Consider the following 15,453-nt stretch of genomic DNA (forward strand, 5'->3'; position numbering starts at 1 on the left):
AAATGTTTGTACCTACGGATAAGCTGGGAAAACTCACATTTGCCGAGTTACATCTATTCATTTATACAAGCTTCTGAATGGATATATGCGTGAATATAGCCTTGCTGATCAACTGGCGCTTCGGGTCATATTTATCTAATTCAGGCTCTATTCACCTGTATATACGTCAGCAACTTGTATCATTAATGTCAAGGCAATTCTTTATGAATATTAAAATATGTCAGTATTGTTAGACCTAAGTCCAATAATTATTGCACTTACTGAATTCAAATACATAATTAAATTCTTAATTAGCCTTTTTCAAATTACAAACAGATTGATATTTGGCAATAGACGTTAAAGACCTTTTCGGTAGTATTTTGTTCGCATCGTAATGAGCTTCCAAGAAAGATAATCACTGATAATTACCCTTTAAAAAAGGTAGTTGAATAGTTCTCGGATAAGTGTTTAAAATTTCAGCTACAAACAAATAATGAGTAATCAATACAAAATAAATATTTCTAAAAGCGTTACCCTAACCACTTGTGCTAGTGACGAAAGTGCGTCGCCACATGATTGCTGACAGACGTATTGGCATGATATATTTAAAAAATGTTAAATAAAACAATAATATCCAAGAAATGTTCCAATTTTCATTTCCTTTTTTTTATTTCTGAATACATGTACTTGCTTACTGTTCTCGTATATGTTATAATATTGTTTTGTTGTCCCCCCCCCCCAAAAAAAAAAGTTATACTTTAAGTACGTTTCAAATTGTAGACTATCATGCTTCATGCTAAATCTGGATACTTTAAAACACAATTATGCATTTAATAAAAATTAAATGTTTCTGTTAACAAAACAAAACCAGATAAAGTTAAAGAATTTCAAGTGTGTTCAGTCAAAAAAATGGAATTTTTGAAAAAAATCAACTTTGTGTAAGTGACGCAGTATCAGTACCGGTACTTGTAAAATGACTACTGTACAGTAATTTCTTATTCCAGAAAAAATTCGATTTTTGACATGAAAAATATTTTTGTCCTACATTAGCTTCAATACAAGGAAGTATCGTGAATGACTATTTTGTGCCTCTGCTGTAATAAAAGTGTCAACATAGAAGAGAATCATACTTGGGACTGCTGGACAAAATAGTACCTTATTGGCATTACAATTAATATACAATTAATATACAAAAATTGATACAAAGAATCATCCCCCGAACCCCTACCTCTTAGTTACAATGAGGTTGAAGAGTTTAAAAAAGATTTGTTTGCCTCTCTTGTAAAATGTACAAATATACAGTTACTACAGTCATGCGCTAAACCCTCGATACAAGGAAAACCTATGACAACCTGGGGCGAAGCCAATTTTGACTTCAAAGCTATATTTTGAATATTTCTTTTGTAGATTTTCATCTATTTAAATGAGGTTACACACAAAATATATATATTCTTCTCTATGCTTTGCACTGTCAGAAGGAAAAACTTTTTTATTTTGTTATTATATGTACATCGTGAAAGTCAATGGCCCCGGGGCGGGGCCAATTTTGACCCCAGGGCTATAATTTGAACAATTGTTTTAGAGTTTTATAAGATAATGCTACACACAAAATATCATAGCTTTAGGCCTTGCACTTTCAGAGAAAAAGATTTTTTTAAAGACTTTATTTTAAAAATCTATTTCAGCCCTCCTGACCCAGATGTTGAACTCAGCAGAACCATTAGAACAATTTTAGGAGAGCGCCATGCTAGGAATATCCTAGAACAATTTCTATGCTAATTTCTAACAATTATATGCTTAAGGTTACGTTGATGTATATTGTAATCGACTGAGTTACTCGATTACTTTACATCTGACTCAATATGACACGATGTCAAATGGTTACTTATTTTCAGGAATTCCATCAGTTGTTTAAAGTTACATTTAATAAATTAAAAAAAAAAAAACAGAAATAACGACATTTCATTAATAAATTGAGTTTCATATCGACTCCAGATCTTATGTTGGTGTCCAGACAACCACAAAGAGTTTTATAGGCATACAAATGTGCAACCTCATTGTGGCGAATTCGGAAGTACAATTTCTGTTTGCATGAGAAACTCCGCCTTCAGACCATCCGTACATCAATGTTTAATCAACAAACATGTCTATAAGTAGCAGTCCTAATTCAACGGTATATTTCCGCATTGTAACGATATTTTCATAAAAAGTTAATCTTTTTTATGAGATGATTATTTTTTCTGAACCCCAGGCCTAGTGCACCGTGAAGCTTAAACCGTTAAGTGTGTTTGTTTGCACAAGAAAATCTTATTTTTGCTCTGTTCCGGATAGGAACGCGAGCTGATTATAGTCTACATTTGCATGTTAAAATTCGTATACAAACTTTAGTGTTACCGTAGGGTTTTCCGTTTAAAATCCTTATCAAACAATATTTGATGAGATTTACAACGATACTTATAAAAAGGTTAATGAAACTGTAGAATGCTTGGTTTTTCGGCCGACGGCAAAAATATTTTTACATATTCATTTAATGTAGCTTTAAATATGAAATATTTAAATAAATGAAATTTGATGACGGTTGTGGTAGTTATCAATTATGTTCTGTGTGCTGTGTACAATGTATACATATAAACACAACTAAAACAAAACTGCAATATTCCCATCATTGTTGCTTTAGAAGACATCTAGATGTATGTGAAATTTCTAGTTCGTTGTTTTCTAAAATCTGTCAAGTGTAATCTACGGAATGGTAAGCGAAGAAATGAGTTCGTTGTTTTCACGTCAACCTTATTCAAGGAAACTGACAACTGTTTTCACATTTCTCCGTGTCTTCGCTTCTTCGGCAGTAACAGTAATTTCTGTGCCTCCAAACATAAATGTTACTTCTAGCGGGCTATGACACATATCATCTGAGCCAGATAAGTATAAGATGATCTTGCCAATAACATGGCAGTCCTTGTCTGTGGTAAACCTAGGGTTTGCAAGTTTTGATACACATATATCCCATTCTACTTTCTTTTGATTTCGATACTGTGGAAAATACCATTCCCTGTATTGCGATTCTCTTGTTTTGACTAAATCTCCCCGAGTAACGTGCTTGTTGAATATATCTGTGCACCCCACTCCGATATCAGTGACGAAACGCTTTTCAATTGGGTGTTCACCCGGTATGAATTTTGCAATACTTGAAACACCGTATGTATATTTTACAACCCTCTCAGAAATAACAAAAGGATGATGTCCATACAAAACTGCACCTTTTAGCACTGCAGTCGAAGCCTCTATTGGTACAACAACAGGAATGTCTGTAAATTCAGTTTTAACAGCTTGTTGCAAAATAATACATTCAGAGAAGCCACCTACCATAATTATGCAGGAAATTCTTTCTCCATTTATTTTCCCTATCATCTTTTTGATTTCATGCACTGCTTTTACACTCGCCAGGTGAAAAAACCTGCCAAAAACGTGTGACGGGAAACTGAGCTTGTCCCTTTTTAAAGTGACATCCATTTCTCCGAAAACATCTTTTAAATTTTTATGTTTCTTAAACACGTTAGTAATCGAACTTCGCTTACTTGATTCATATATATCTTTCAAACTTTGCGGAATCCTCATATTTACATGATCATGTTTTTGGGGGTTATAAGATTTCTTTTTGGTTTCAAAGTCACCCATTAAGTACAGCCAATCTTCAGTTTCTGTCCGTTTAAATCGTTCATACTTTTCATCAGATAAAACTGTTTTCAAAAAATTTTCGAACTCATCATTCACTGCATTACCACCGTGTATATTACCACTTGAGGCCACAACTTGTTTAATACATTGTGCAGATGTGATTTCATGTACTGTTAAATCTATTGTTCCACCTGAATAGAAATTCTTACAGCTTAACAGAAGTGAAATAAAAAAAAATACTTGGTATTGATCAAGTAAAATTTCATATGTTAAAAAATACAGTCTTACATGTAGAATAAATAGACATTTCAATTAAACCTTTATTTACTGCAAATATCAATATGGACTATATGCATGAACCAAAAATTAACGTGACAAATGATATACAAATCAACAGTATCATGGTAAATAGGTAAAGGACTTTTATTTTATAACATTGGCGCTGAAGGTTTATTGTTCACTGCGGCAACACGGAATTCCGAGCTTCCGCTGAACAGTTTCTCGAGAGCGAGTTATTCCCGTCCGTAACGAGAATCAGGTTTTTAATCTTTTTGTTACATATTTTGCATACATTACCAATCATTTTTCGATAATTAATCATGAAACTTAAATTATTTTAATGCATTATGTTTTCATATGTAGAAAATGAATTTAGATCTACAAACTTATTTATAGATTGGTCAATGTAAGTACAATATTCATTCATAAACGCATTCAAATGAACTCATTATGAAGCACATGAATTTGTTTTCTAGTACCGATATACATGTTAAAATCATATCAATACTTTAAGCCATTTCTGATCATTGTCTTTAGGAAAATTTGTCTTTAGGAAAATTTGTCATTTCAAATGCAATATACCGTATCTAAAAAATGTAATAATATTTTTTCTAAATAAATTAAACTGTAAACATGTACTAAACACAAACCCCCAGCATCCAGCACGAGGTATCTACTACCAACCTCCAGGGAGGATAATGTAACACCCGTGTCTCTATCAACAGTACACACATCAAGTTGTCGACAACAAACTGACGCAGCTTCTGGCTCAAGTGCTATCATTATACTCTCCGATGATAATCCTGCCTAAAACAATATATGTCTGTGAAAAAAAAATCTGAAATGAGGAAACATGCAGTTTTTTCAAAGAATGATGCTGTACCTTAATAAACTGTTAATATATTTTATTCTTTTCTATTTGCTTGTTCTGATAAACTTGTCTGTAAGCACATTTAGGACGAACGTTTTACCTGTAAGGCATATTCCCTCATCAAATATTTTGCTTGGTCTGTCCAGATGGCAGGGACGGTGATTACCCATTTAATATCTCCCGATCTTATATCTTGAAATCTTCTTTTTAAATCAGTGAACATGTCCTCGGCTAAAAACCGAATGCTTGCTGAGAATACGATGATTGCTGGTAGCACCTTTCCCATCTGATCAATTAGCTTCATTCCAGTCTTTAACGGCTGTAAAGTATGTTGATAATGCATTCATCACGATTAGACACAAAAACAAATCTCGAAAAGGGTGACCAATCTTACGCATTTAATACAAGAATTATTTATGAAATTTTTGATTGAGTCAATATAACCTGTAAACCAAACAGTCTTATTTACTTATTAAAATTAAGCGTCAGAGATATGCGAGCATATTCGCCATGAATGAATGTTAAAATGATAAATACTAAAAGCATACATGTACCTTTGTACAAAACAACGGTATATACTTTTTCAAATTCTAAAAATATGTTTACCTGGTAATATTTTCCATACAGACTAGTTTTGAAGTTTTTAAAGAAGAAATAACTCTCGTGTTGTTTCTTTGATACTAGATCGTCATATCTTCTCTCTGCCTCGTAGCCAAATGAGTCTAGGGTTTGACCGTCTGGTTTTATCAAAGCGCATGTTGGTGTTTTTCCTGTTGCAATTTGCGTGTATGTTGAATACCAAGACTTAATATATATATTAGGCTTTATTTCTTGCTCCAGATCCGAAATAGTGGCAAATGCCCACCCAGAAAATGAAGTTCCTAAGTCTATTGCCGCAATGAAAATCTCACTGTCCTTCTGAAATAATCATGATAATTATGTTAATTAGTTATCATTATTGAGTTATCATTAAAAACTTACTTTATGTACAAAATGATGCTACTTTGGATACATTAGAGGGAACTTTAAACTCTAGCTGGTATGAGAGTAGTGAGGAATTAATATAAATGAAACTACCACATTTAACAATTATCCGTTTTATAGTATTTAAAGTTAAATTGTTCATAATGGAAGGTCTGCAATATCAAAGAAATTATGTTGAGACTATTCATTATCATACATGGCAGTAAACCGCGAAATAATTATATGTGGATGTTGTTGGTGAGAGTGAGATATGTGATATTACATATAAATGTATTTATACAGCAGATAATGAAATGATATAGAACAACTCGTTTTTCATTATGAAAAGGATCGTGCTAAATCAATTAGAACAAGATCATCAATTTTCCCTGAATTATTGTGTAGGAATATACAAATGAGATTTTCCTATTATTTAATAATATTTGAAATACTTATTGTAAATGTGACCATTGTAGAACAATTCACATAATTCACCGATAATACAAAATAGATAAAAGCAGTTAGTAACAAATTAAAAATAACATTGACATACTTGTACTATTTATTAATGCATATGCTCGGAGAATATAACAAAAATATGTTATGTATAATCATTTATCATTTCTCTTGACGAGATCTGCAATGATACACTTACAAAGGCAAATATACCTTGATTATTATTTCGTAGTGTATTGTATTGACGTTATATTTCAAATTAAGTAGTTGTGTGCATTTATGCATGCAAGGGGGGGGGGGTGCCTATAAAATGCGTTTTTCAACATTTCCGATCTTTGTGGTAACGTTACCTCTTTGAAATTAGAAAAATATCCTAAATTCCTGATAATTAGCAAAATTAAAAGATTTAACATCAACTTTTCAGCCAGTCGGCGATCAAGGGTGAATATTAGAATATTAATGTAGCAACTGGCAAGACTATTAACCGAGTCAGTATCAAGACTGTTATATAGGACCTGAAAATTGATTTTATGAGGTTATGAACAATTTTATACTCAAATAACTTGAAACAGGATTTGAGTTTCTGTTATTGTATGACCCCCTCAAGAATTATCGAAGTTTCTCCCTCTCTCTTTCCATTCTCATTAAAAATCAATGTAGACAATTGCCAAAATAAAAAACATTAATTGCAAACATGAGGATAAATCATATCCACAAAACAATATAAAACGAAAAAGAAGAACAAACACCTGGATATACAATTGTTCATTAGTTTCGCGACGTTAATGTCCTGTAATAGGCATCTTCCCCTTATTATTCTTATTCCTTGCATGTCTAGCGTTTTTTCACTGTAGGTATAAAAAATTATCTAAAACCGTCGCTTTTATTGTCATGTCGAGATCAGATTGGAAAGCGTAAATGTTTTTTTTTGTCTAATACTTCTGTCAGAAACATGCGATAATATGGTCATACATATGAATATGCTTCACATTTCCCCGTTCCATTCTGTATATGCATCTTTCAAATCCATATCGAAAACAATATAGCGAACTGGAAACTCGAGGAGGACAAAACAGATACGACGCAGTTGATATTGCATTATCAAGCTTAACTTAGATGTTTAATTTGTCAGGTGAATGATATCATTGCACATTATAATCTAGCGTCGAATATAAATTAGACAATTATTCATGAAGGAAAAAGAAAATAGGAAATTTGCAAATGATACGGCGAACTTGAAAAGAACACACTATATGCCACAGATGACATTTAAAGATTATGCACAAACTTGGTCATCGATTTCTTGTTTCCGATGTTTTGAGAGCAATTGTGGCACACATGCTATGGTTATTGACGTGGAGGGCACAGAAATATACAAACCGAGTCGGCAACATTTTTAATTTTGCTGTGTTGGACTTTCTTTAGGGATTCTTTTAATCTCTATTTTACAAATAAAAGTTGAAATCAGTATACAAACTAGAACTGCCACTATCATGGCGTGAATACCCCCGCATACCACTTTGTCAAAATCAACAGTGGCCATTTAGAGCTCAAGGACAACCTCCCTGCCAAATCTGAGGTTACTAAGCCAGTGCAGTGCTAAGTTATGTATTCTACATGCTTCAAATGTGAAAATGTCAAAATCAATACATTGCGGACAGGACATTCTTTAGCAATTGAAAAGAAAAGCTTTTTTGTCAAGGTCCCTGTGACCTTGACCTTTAACCCAGTGACCTCAAAATCAATAGGGGTCACCTTATAGTCATGATCAACATCCATGCCAAATATAAAGACTGTGGGTCAAAGGAATCTTAAGTTAATGGGTGGACAAACTTTTTGAAGTCAAAGTCCCTATGACCTTGACATTTGACCTGGTGACCTCAAAATCAATAGGGGTCATCTACTAATCATGACTAACCTCCATGCCAAATATGAAGACTGTGGGTCAAAGGAATCTTAAGTTATTGGGCGGACAAGCTTTTTGAAGTCAAGGCCCCTGTGACCTTGACCTTTGACCTGGTGACCTCAAAGTCAATAGGGGTCATCTACTTATCATGACTAACCTCGATGCCAAATATGAAGACTGGGTCAAAGGAATCTTAAGTTATTGGGCGGACAAGCTTTTTGAAGTCAAGGCCCCTGTGACCTTGACCTTTGACCTGGTGACCTTAAAGTCAATAAGGGTCATCTACTTATCATGACTAGCCTCCATGCCAAATATGAAGACTGTGGGCCAAAGGAATCTTAAGTTATTGGGCGGACAAGCTTTTTGAAGCCAAGGCCCCTGTGACCTTGTCCTTTGACCTGGTGACCTCAAAGTCAATAGGGTCATCTACTAATCATGACTTGCCTCCATGCCAAATATGAAGACTGTGGGTCAAAGGAATCTTAAGTTATTGGGCGGACAAGCTTTTTGAAGTCAAGGCCCCTGTGACCTTGACCTTTGACCTGGTGACCTAAAAATCAATAGGGGTCATCTACTAATCATGACTTACCTCCATGCCAAATATGAAGACTGTGGGTCAAAGGAATCTTAAGTTATTTGGCGGACAAGCTTTTTGAAGTCAAGGCCCCTGTGACCTTGACCTTTGACCTAGTGACCTCAAAATCAATAGGGGTCATCTATTTATCATGACTAACCTCCATGCCAAATATGAAGACTAAGGGTCAAAGGAATCTTAAGATATTGGGCGGACAAGAAAAAACCGACGGACGGCCGGACGACCGGACGGACGGACAAGCTGATGCCAGTATACCCCCTTACAACTTTGTTGTGCGGGGGTATAATAATAATACAATTTACAATGTAAATGTTTATTACCACTTCTAGTTAAAATTATATTCACGATTATATTTTTGTCGGTAATTGTCTTTTAGTCTTTGTCATACTTTTTCGGCCAAAGATAATGCCAAAGAAGGTCTTTCCTGCGTAAACTTTCCTTAAAAGTGTTTATTTACGTCACGCCTATCTAGGTAAAGTATGAAAAGAAAACCGACGAGTACGTTTGAATTGTTTAAATTGTTAATGTCTTTCTTACAAGCGTCTAACTTTTACTTACAATATTCCATGATAGTAAAATATTGACTTAGTAGGGGCGTCCGTGGCCGAGCGGTTTAAAATCTTTAAAATTTAAACCACTTCCTTTCCCCCGCTTTTGCGAATCCCCAACAGGGGTTTTCATTCCTTCATGTGAGGAGCATCAACCTAACCCGAAATTTTTGTTCTACTCAGGGGTAAAGTTCGTGCCCGAAAAAAGGGGTAGCTGGAACGTTTCCATATTTACCATATTGGCGGGTTTACGTTTAAAAAACAATAACAAAAAAAATTTACTTTGTACTTTTTTTACTTTTTTCCCATTTCAAGCATGTTTTAAGAAATTTTACAAAAAGCGTTCCCTTTTAAATTCGGTTTTAAAGTCAATCTTTTTATTTTAAAAATATAGTATCAGAACACCTAAAGGGAAAGTTGTGTAGCAGTTTTGTCCATACATAAGCTGTTTTTTAAAAGTTAAAAAAATCTCAAACTACTTTAAAACCCGATGTAAAACAATATATATATGGGGATATTATAGCGGATTAAAAATTTAAGGGGGATTTTTGTAGATATTTTTTCGAATTTTTTTTGTAGAATATACAGGGAAATATGAAATCGGGAAATTTCCCCTCATTGCAAAGTGCCTTAAAAGACGCCCCAAAGTATGCTGACTTGGAAATCGGGCACTTCCCATTTTTGTAGTGTTTAAAAATATAGCATTTTGAATAGACTTTTAAAAAAACACAACCTGTTGGGACAATTTTTATTTTATATATACCCTACACCCTTTTCCGTGACGAAACATTTGAAATTTAATTAATTGGGGATCATGGAGAATCACAAGATGTATTTAAAAAAAGCTTAACGAATTGAAAAGAGCGAAAGGGGAATTTATCCATGATAGAAATTTTAAACCCCAAATTTTTAAACCATAATCAGTGGGCAGAGACAATTAATTCCTTAAACGAAAAGGTTATAGAACTGACGGAAGTAAACGGATATCGAGGATAAAATAATAAGCAGTGAAGAATATAGATTGACGCTGGAAATGAGAAATGAGAACTTCAAGCCTATAGCAAAGCAACTAACCGCAAATCCAGATGGAGGACAGAAGTGGTTCTTTAAACGAAAATAATAATATGAATAATGGTAACAGTTCTTTGCAAAATGTGAGTACATTTCATTCAAATACGTCGCTTTATCAGAGACTGCCGAAATTATCGCTACCTGTATTTAGTGGTTGACATTCCCGAAAAGCAAAGTTTTTGGGATGGCTTTTGATTCATCTGTTCAGCAAAACCCGAATGTTACAGAAGTACAAAAAATTTAATTATTTGAAGACGCAACTAGAAGCAGTGCGGCTCAACAATTAAAGGATTTGCCAACTTACGCATGCCCAAAACTTCAAGCATTCATTTAAAGAAGGAAAACGGTTCGGGCACTCAAAAATATTCATGCGGATTTTACAGGGATTACTAAACCTTTCCAGCCCCCCAAAAATTTCCCCTTTCACAGTATGAGAAAAAAACCCCAAAAAATTTGACTTATAATTTTGCGGGGTTGGAAAACGCTAGGGAAAGTAAAAAACTACAAAATCTTTTTTTTTACCCGTCATTATAGACAAACTTTTCCCACAGAAATTTGCAAGATTTTGCACGAGAAAAAGCAGCATAATTTTTCATTAGAAACTTTTCAAAAAGGGTTTTATCGTGAACTTTAATATATGGGGGGCCAGGCAGACTACAATTAATTAGCATTTAGAACGGGAAAACGTCGTTTTTTACGGGGGCTAGACGGGGAAAATTGGGAACCGGGAACACATGATACACAGACGAATGCATCAAACGCTTAGTGATCAGAGAAAGTGTATTTACTGCCAATGAAAAATCACCATGCTAACGATTGCCCACAAAATTAATTTGATGTGAGGGCTTAAAAGGACATATTAAGAAAGAAGCATTTATGTTTTAATTGTTTGAAAAATCACCAAGTAATTAACTGCCGATCACACTTCTGATGCTTGAAATGTAAAAGAAAACACCATAACTAGTATTATGTGAAAAATTGTCCAGATTCAAGGCCGAATATAGATACTTGCCCGACAAACCTACCTTCAACCGGAAGTGAATACACCGCTGAAATACAGGCAACAGTTTTACACTCAAGATCCGAAAACCCGACCAGACGTTTTATTAAAAAACAGCTGTCGCTCAAGTATGTTCTCAGACACAGTTCGCGCAGGCAAACATTCTTTTTGATAAAAAAGACAAACGATCCTTTTTTTCTGAAAAAAATTTTCAAAAATTAAATGTTCAGCCAAATGGAAACCCAATCCCCTTATTTTTGGGAGCATTTGGAGATTCATTTTTCCAAAAATACGACATTTTAAAACTACGCCATTTTATTCTCTGACCCATGAGGGGCAATTTACCCCCTGGAAGGATGATCGTCCCCCCAACCCGTCCCACTACTCACTTCCCCAGTCCTGACTCGTTATCCCCCCTAAGAAAATTTAAAAAACCTTTCCCGTCATAAAAGAAAAAAGGGGAAAAAATCTTATTGATCGGGCCTGACCCAAATTTCGAATATCGCAGGGAAAAAAGACGATTCCCAGGAATGGGTTTATACAGCAGGGTAGTTTTAGTATTGGATACTTACTGTCTGGGCCCGTTCAAAGCATGGGCCAAAGGGAATTTAGATTTTTTATTTGAATGTAATGATTAAAAGAAAATTGACAATTTTGGGGAAAATTGAGTCCCCAGGGAAAAAACCCCCCCAGAAGACATTATACGGGCCCCATTAAAAAATACAAACAAAACGTGTAAAATTTACAGAGGTAAATATAACCAAAACGCATTTGGAAAAAGGGTCAAACCCCCTTTTCCCGGGCAAATTTAAACCCCCTGACAAAAGAAAAACAGAATCTTTGATTTAAACTTTCCCCCGCCCAGATCCCCTTTTTTTACCAAATACCCAGAAATTTAAACAAGAACAAGAACAGTAGGTTTTATAAAAAGTTTACGGAACGAGAAAAAATCGACCCAAGGGCATTAATACCCATCATTAGGGCAAAAAAATTCAAAATCGACTACCAAATTTGTATTGTTTTTACACTGCCGTTTCCGGAATCGCCAATAAAAAAGTTTTTAAAAGACTGCCTTGATTCTACCCCCCATAAAAAAACTTAAACACACATAAAGGTTTTGGGTTTTGACTAAAAAATATTCAATCTCTACGACTAGAAAAACTTTCCCCCAATTTCAAAAAACATAAAGATGACAAAACTTTAAACCCGATTCCTTTTTTGAGCAACCCCCAAAAATGCGGACGCCCCCTAACAACTATAGAATTTTAAAACACCATTTGGGACCCCTGCTTACCGGTTTTTACTCAGCCCCAAAATTACTCAAACACCTAGGGCTTTAACCTAAATAGCTGGGTTTAGGAAATTTTTGAAGCCGAGAAACCTTTTACATAGAAACATATTACAAGTTTTTGCACAGAAAAGGGAAATTTTTAAGGGATACAGATAAAGAACCTAAAAGTTACAAAGGGTTTTAAATTTAGGGCGGGGATTAATAATCCTGGCTTTCAAGCAAAAGGCAAGAAAAAAGGTTTCTTTACAACAATAAGGGAACGAAAAGGGTTTGGCATGTTTTGGTATTTCAGAAAACAGACGGGGGAATCCATACCCCAAAAAACATTCCCAAATTTTTGATAATGTGACTAAACAGCTATTTTACAGAAAACATCAGAGGGTTTTGACCAACCCTTGGGGACTTTTGTTTCCCATATTTGAACGTGCAAAGATTTTTTCTACAAGAAAATTTTGGGGAAAAAAAGTTGCCATGGGGTAAATTTTTCCTGAAATTCCAGCAAAAATGCGCCCAAATGCACTTTATACAAAAATGTAAAAAAATACAAAAATTTTCCAAACTAATTTTTTTTATCGGTCAACCCACAAATGCCCTTTAAAAGCAGAAACATAATAAAATGTTTTTTTTGATTCCAGTATTTCCCAAACTTTGTGCTAACTTTCTGCAAAAAAACCTGAATCAAAAAATTTATTTTTGGAAAAATCACCGTTCCCCGTTTAAGAAAACTCGTTTACCTAATTGGGTTTTTGGCGCAGTAAATTTCCTGTTTTAGCAAAATTTATCTACAACAAAACTAAAAGGGGTACAAAATTTTTTATTTTGGTCAAACAGCCAAAACGTACAAAAAAAACATAAAATTCATACAGAATAAGAAAGAAACCCAGAACAAAAATTTAAAAATGGAAAAGGAAAAACGTCCTAACCCAAAAAATCCAGCTGATGTTTTTACGGACATAACAGAATCCCTTTCAAAGAAAACAATTATGGGTAAAAGGTCCAAAATTTAAAACTCCCCCGGCCCCCAAAGGCCCAAAGTGGGGAAAATTTTAAGGGTATTTCCATGACACCGTTTTCTAATGGGGCCATAGGAAAACCCAAGGAAAACCACCCTTTGGGGAAAAAACGGAAATTTCCCAACCCCCCTGAATTGGGGTTTCACCCGTTTTATAAATAATTTTCAGATTTCCCGAGTTATAAAAGGATAGTTGAATTACGCTTTTTAATGAGATTTTTAAAAACAATTGTATGAACAACCCTTAAAAAAAGAAAACGGGCCTTTTCACCGTACAAAAATAAAGCTTAAAATGCAATGATTTCCCAATAAATACTTAAAAGAAGTGATTTAAAAAATTTTAAACTGGGAAATCACGACTTAAACCCGGGTCCATTGGTAAAGGACAGTTTCCCCTTTCCTTTGACCAAAATTTTTTTGAGGGTGTGGGGGTGAATACAAATGCACCTATAATTTAAAATAAAAAAATTCTTTTTTTACGGGCCCCGCCCAAAAATCCTCTGAACGACTAATAATAATTTAGCACATGAAAAAAAAATTCATTCCCTAAATTATGCACTATATGTACATTACGACATACATTTTGGACTTCTTGTGATACGACAATGTGTAAAATCAAAAACCTCCAGAAAATGTACGACTTGTTCGTAAAGTAAATTCTTAACTCCCTGACAGGTGTACCAGATCCACCACCGTTTAAACCAGCATTTCAGAGAGTTGAAAGCCTCACCAAACCATTCCACAGTTTACAGGTTTAGATTACAGTGGGAACACTTTATGTCCGAGGAAAAAACTGGGCTTAAGGGAGTCAAAGGCTTATGTATGCTTGTTTTACATGGCGCATCCACCCGAGCTGTTACGCTCAAAACTCGGTGCATGGGCCTTTCAGAAGACAGCATTTATGCCAAGCTTTTCGGCGATTTGTAAGCAGACGGTCAACTGCCTAAAATAAATTTAAGTACAAATCCCTAAAGAAAGCCCAACACGGCAAAAAACTCAAAAATATTCTGACAACGCAACGACATTCCAAAGCAGCATCGAACACTTTAAAGGTCCTTGGGTTAGAATCACAGACATTGAAGAAAAGTTTGGGCTTTAAAGGGAATGATGGCGATTTATATCAAAAACGGTGGGAAGGGCCCCGTGGTTTGGTGGATGCGGGATAGAATGATTTGCGACTTGTTAAGACAGCTTTTAAAGGAAAGTACTTGGTCGATCTTTGTTTACGTTCGTAGCGTTCTGCCAGACGATACTTACCGAGATTGGAGCCATTTCTCAACGAAACCGACCACTTTCTTACGAACGTCAGATACGTTTAGATTTCCAGAACCGCTTACTCCTTCCACTTACTCCATGGTCGAAGGTTAACAGAAGTACCTGACCAAAACCTCGGACACACAGAAGGTTATATTGTACCAGTTAGCTTCCATAACAAAAACGATTTCGAGTTCAAGGCGGGTTAGCAACAGATTTTTTGAAAAAAAAATGGAAAAAATTTGAATTTCTATTCATTACGTTAAACGACATTCAAAGAGTGGTTCATAGAGAGCAGGGACGGTAAGCGTTGGTGACTAGTAAGGTTTGCACAGGGAATGTCCCTAGAATACGTTGGGAAACTTCCGTGGTAACAATTTGATGCCCGGTCATGATATTGATTCAGAAGCAGGCAAAGATTCCTTAACTGGGAAGTGATCAACAACAAAAGAACCCATTGCTAAACTTTATCCTTAGGGAAAATGAAAAGATAAATTTGAATAAACATTATAACAGTTCAAATTGTCCCAATTTTCAATTGCGAAACATAGCT

At 34.9% G+C, this 15,453-nt stretch overlaps 1 protein-coding gene across 1 annotated transcript; it reads right to left on the reverse strand.

Annotated features, from left to right (window-relative positions):
- Nucleotides 1-726: 726 nt before the first annotated feature.
- Nucleotides 727-14,918, reverse strand: LOC132736978 (heat shock 70 kDa protein 12B-like). The gene is made up of 5 exons (XM_060724196.1): nucleotides 14,904-14,918; nucleotides 5,411-5,722; nucleotides 4,905-5,123; nucleotides 4,584-4,740; nucleotides 727-3,845 (listed from the first exon to the last, which is right to left on the reverse strand). The coding sequence occupies exons 1-5, from the start codon at nucleotides 14,916-14,918 to the stop codon at nucleotides 2,767-2,769; spliced, it is 1,782 nt and encodes a 593-aa protein (XP_060580179.1). The 3' UTR covers nucleotides 727-2,766.
- Between the last annotated feature and the right edge of the window lie 535 nt (nucleotides 14,919-15,453).

This window comes from Ruditapes philippinarum, unplaced genomic scaffold, assembly GCF_026571515.1.
Source record: "Ruditapes philippinarum isolate M1 unplaced genomic scaffold, ASM2657151v2 ctg951_1_1_1_1, whole genome shotgun sequence".
Lineage (NCBI taxonomy): Eukaryota > Metazoa > Mollusca > Bivalvia > Venerida > Veneridae > Ruditapes > Ruditapes philippinarum.

Excerpts from the sequence above, each read along its gene's own strand:
- LOC132736978 (XM_060724196.1), bottom strand. Across the intron at positions 5,124-5,410 it reads TGTATGGAAAATATTACCAG|CCGTTAAAGACTGGAATGAA; the intron begins GTAAACATATTT and ends CATACTTTACAG. Across the intron at positions 4,741-4,904 it reads TGAGGGAATATGCCTTACAG|GCAGGATTATCATCGGAGAG; the intron begins GTAAAACGTTCG and ends ATATTGTTTTAG.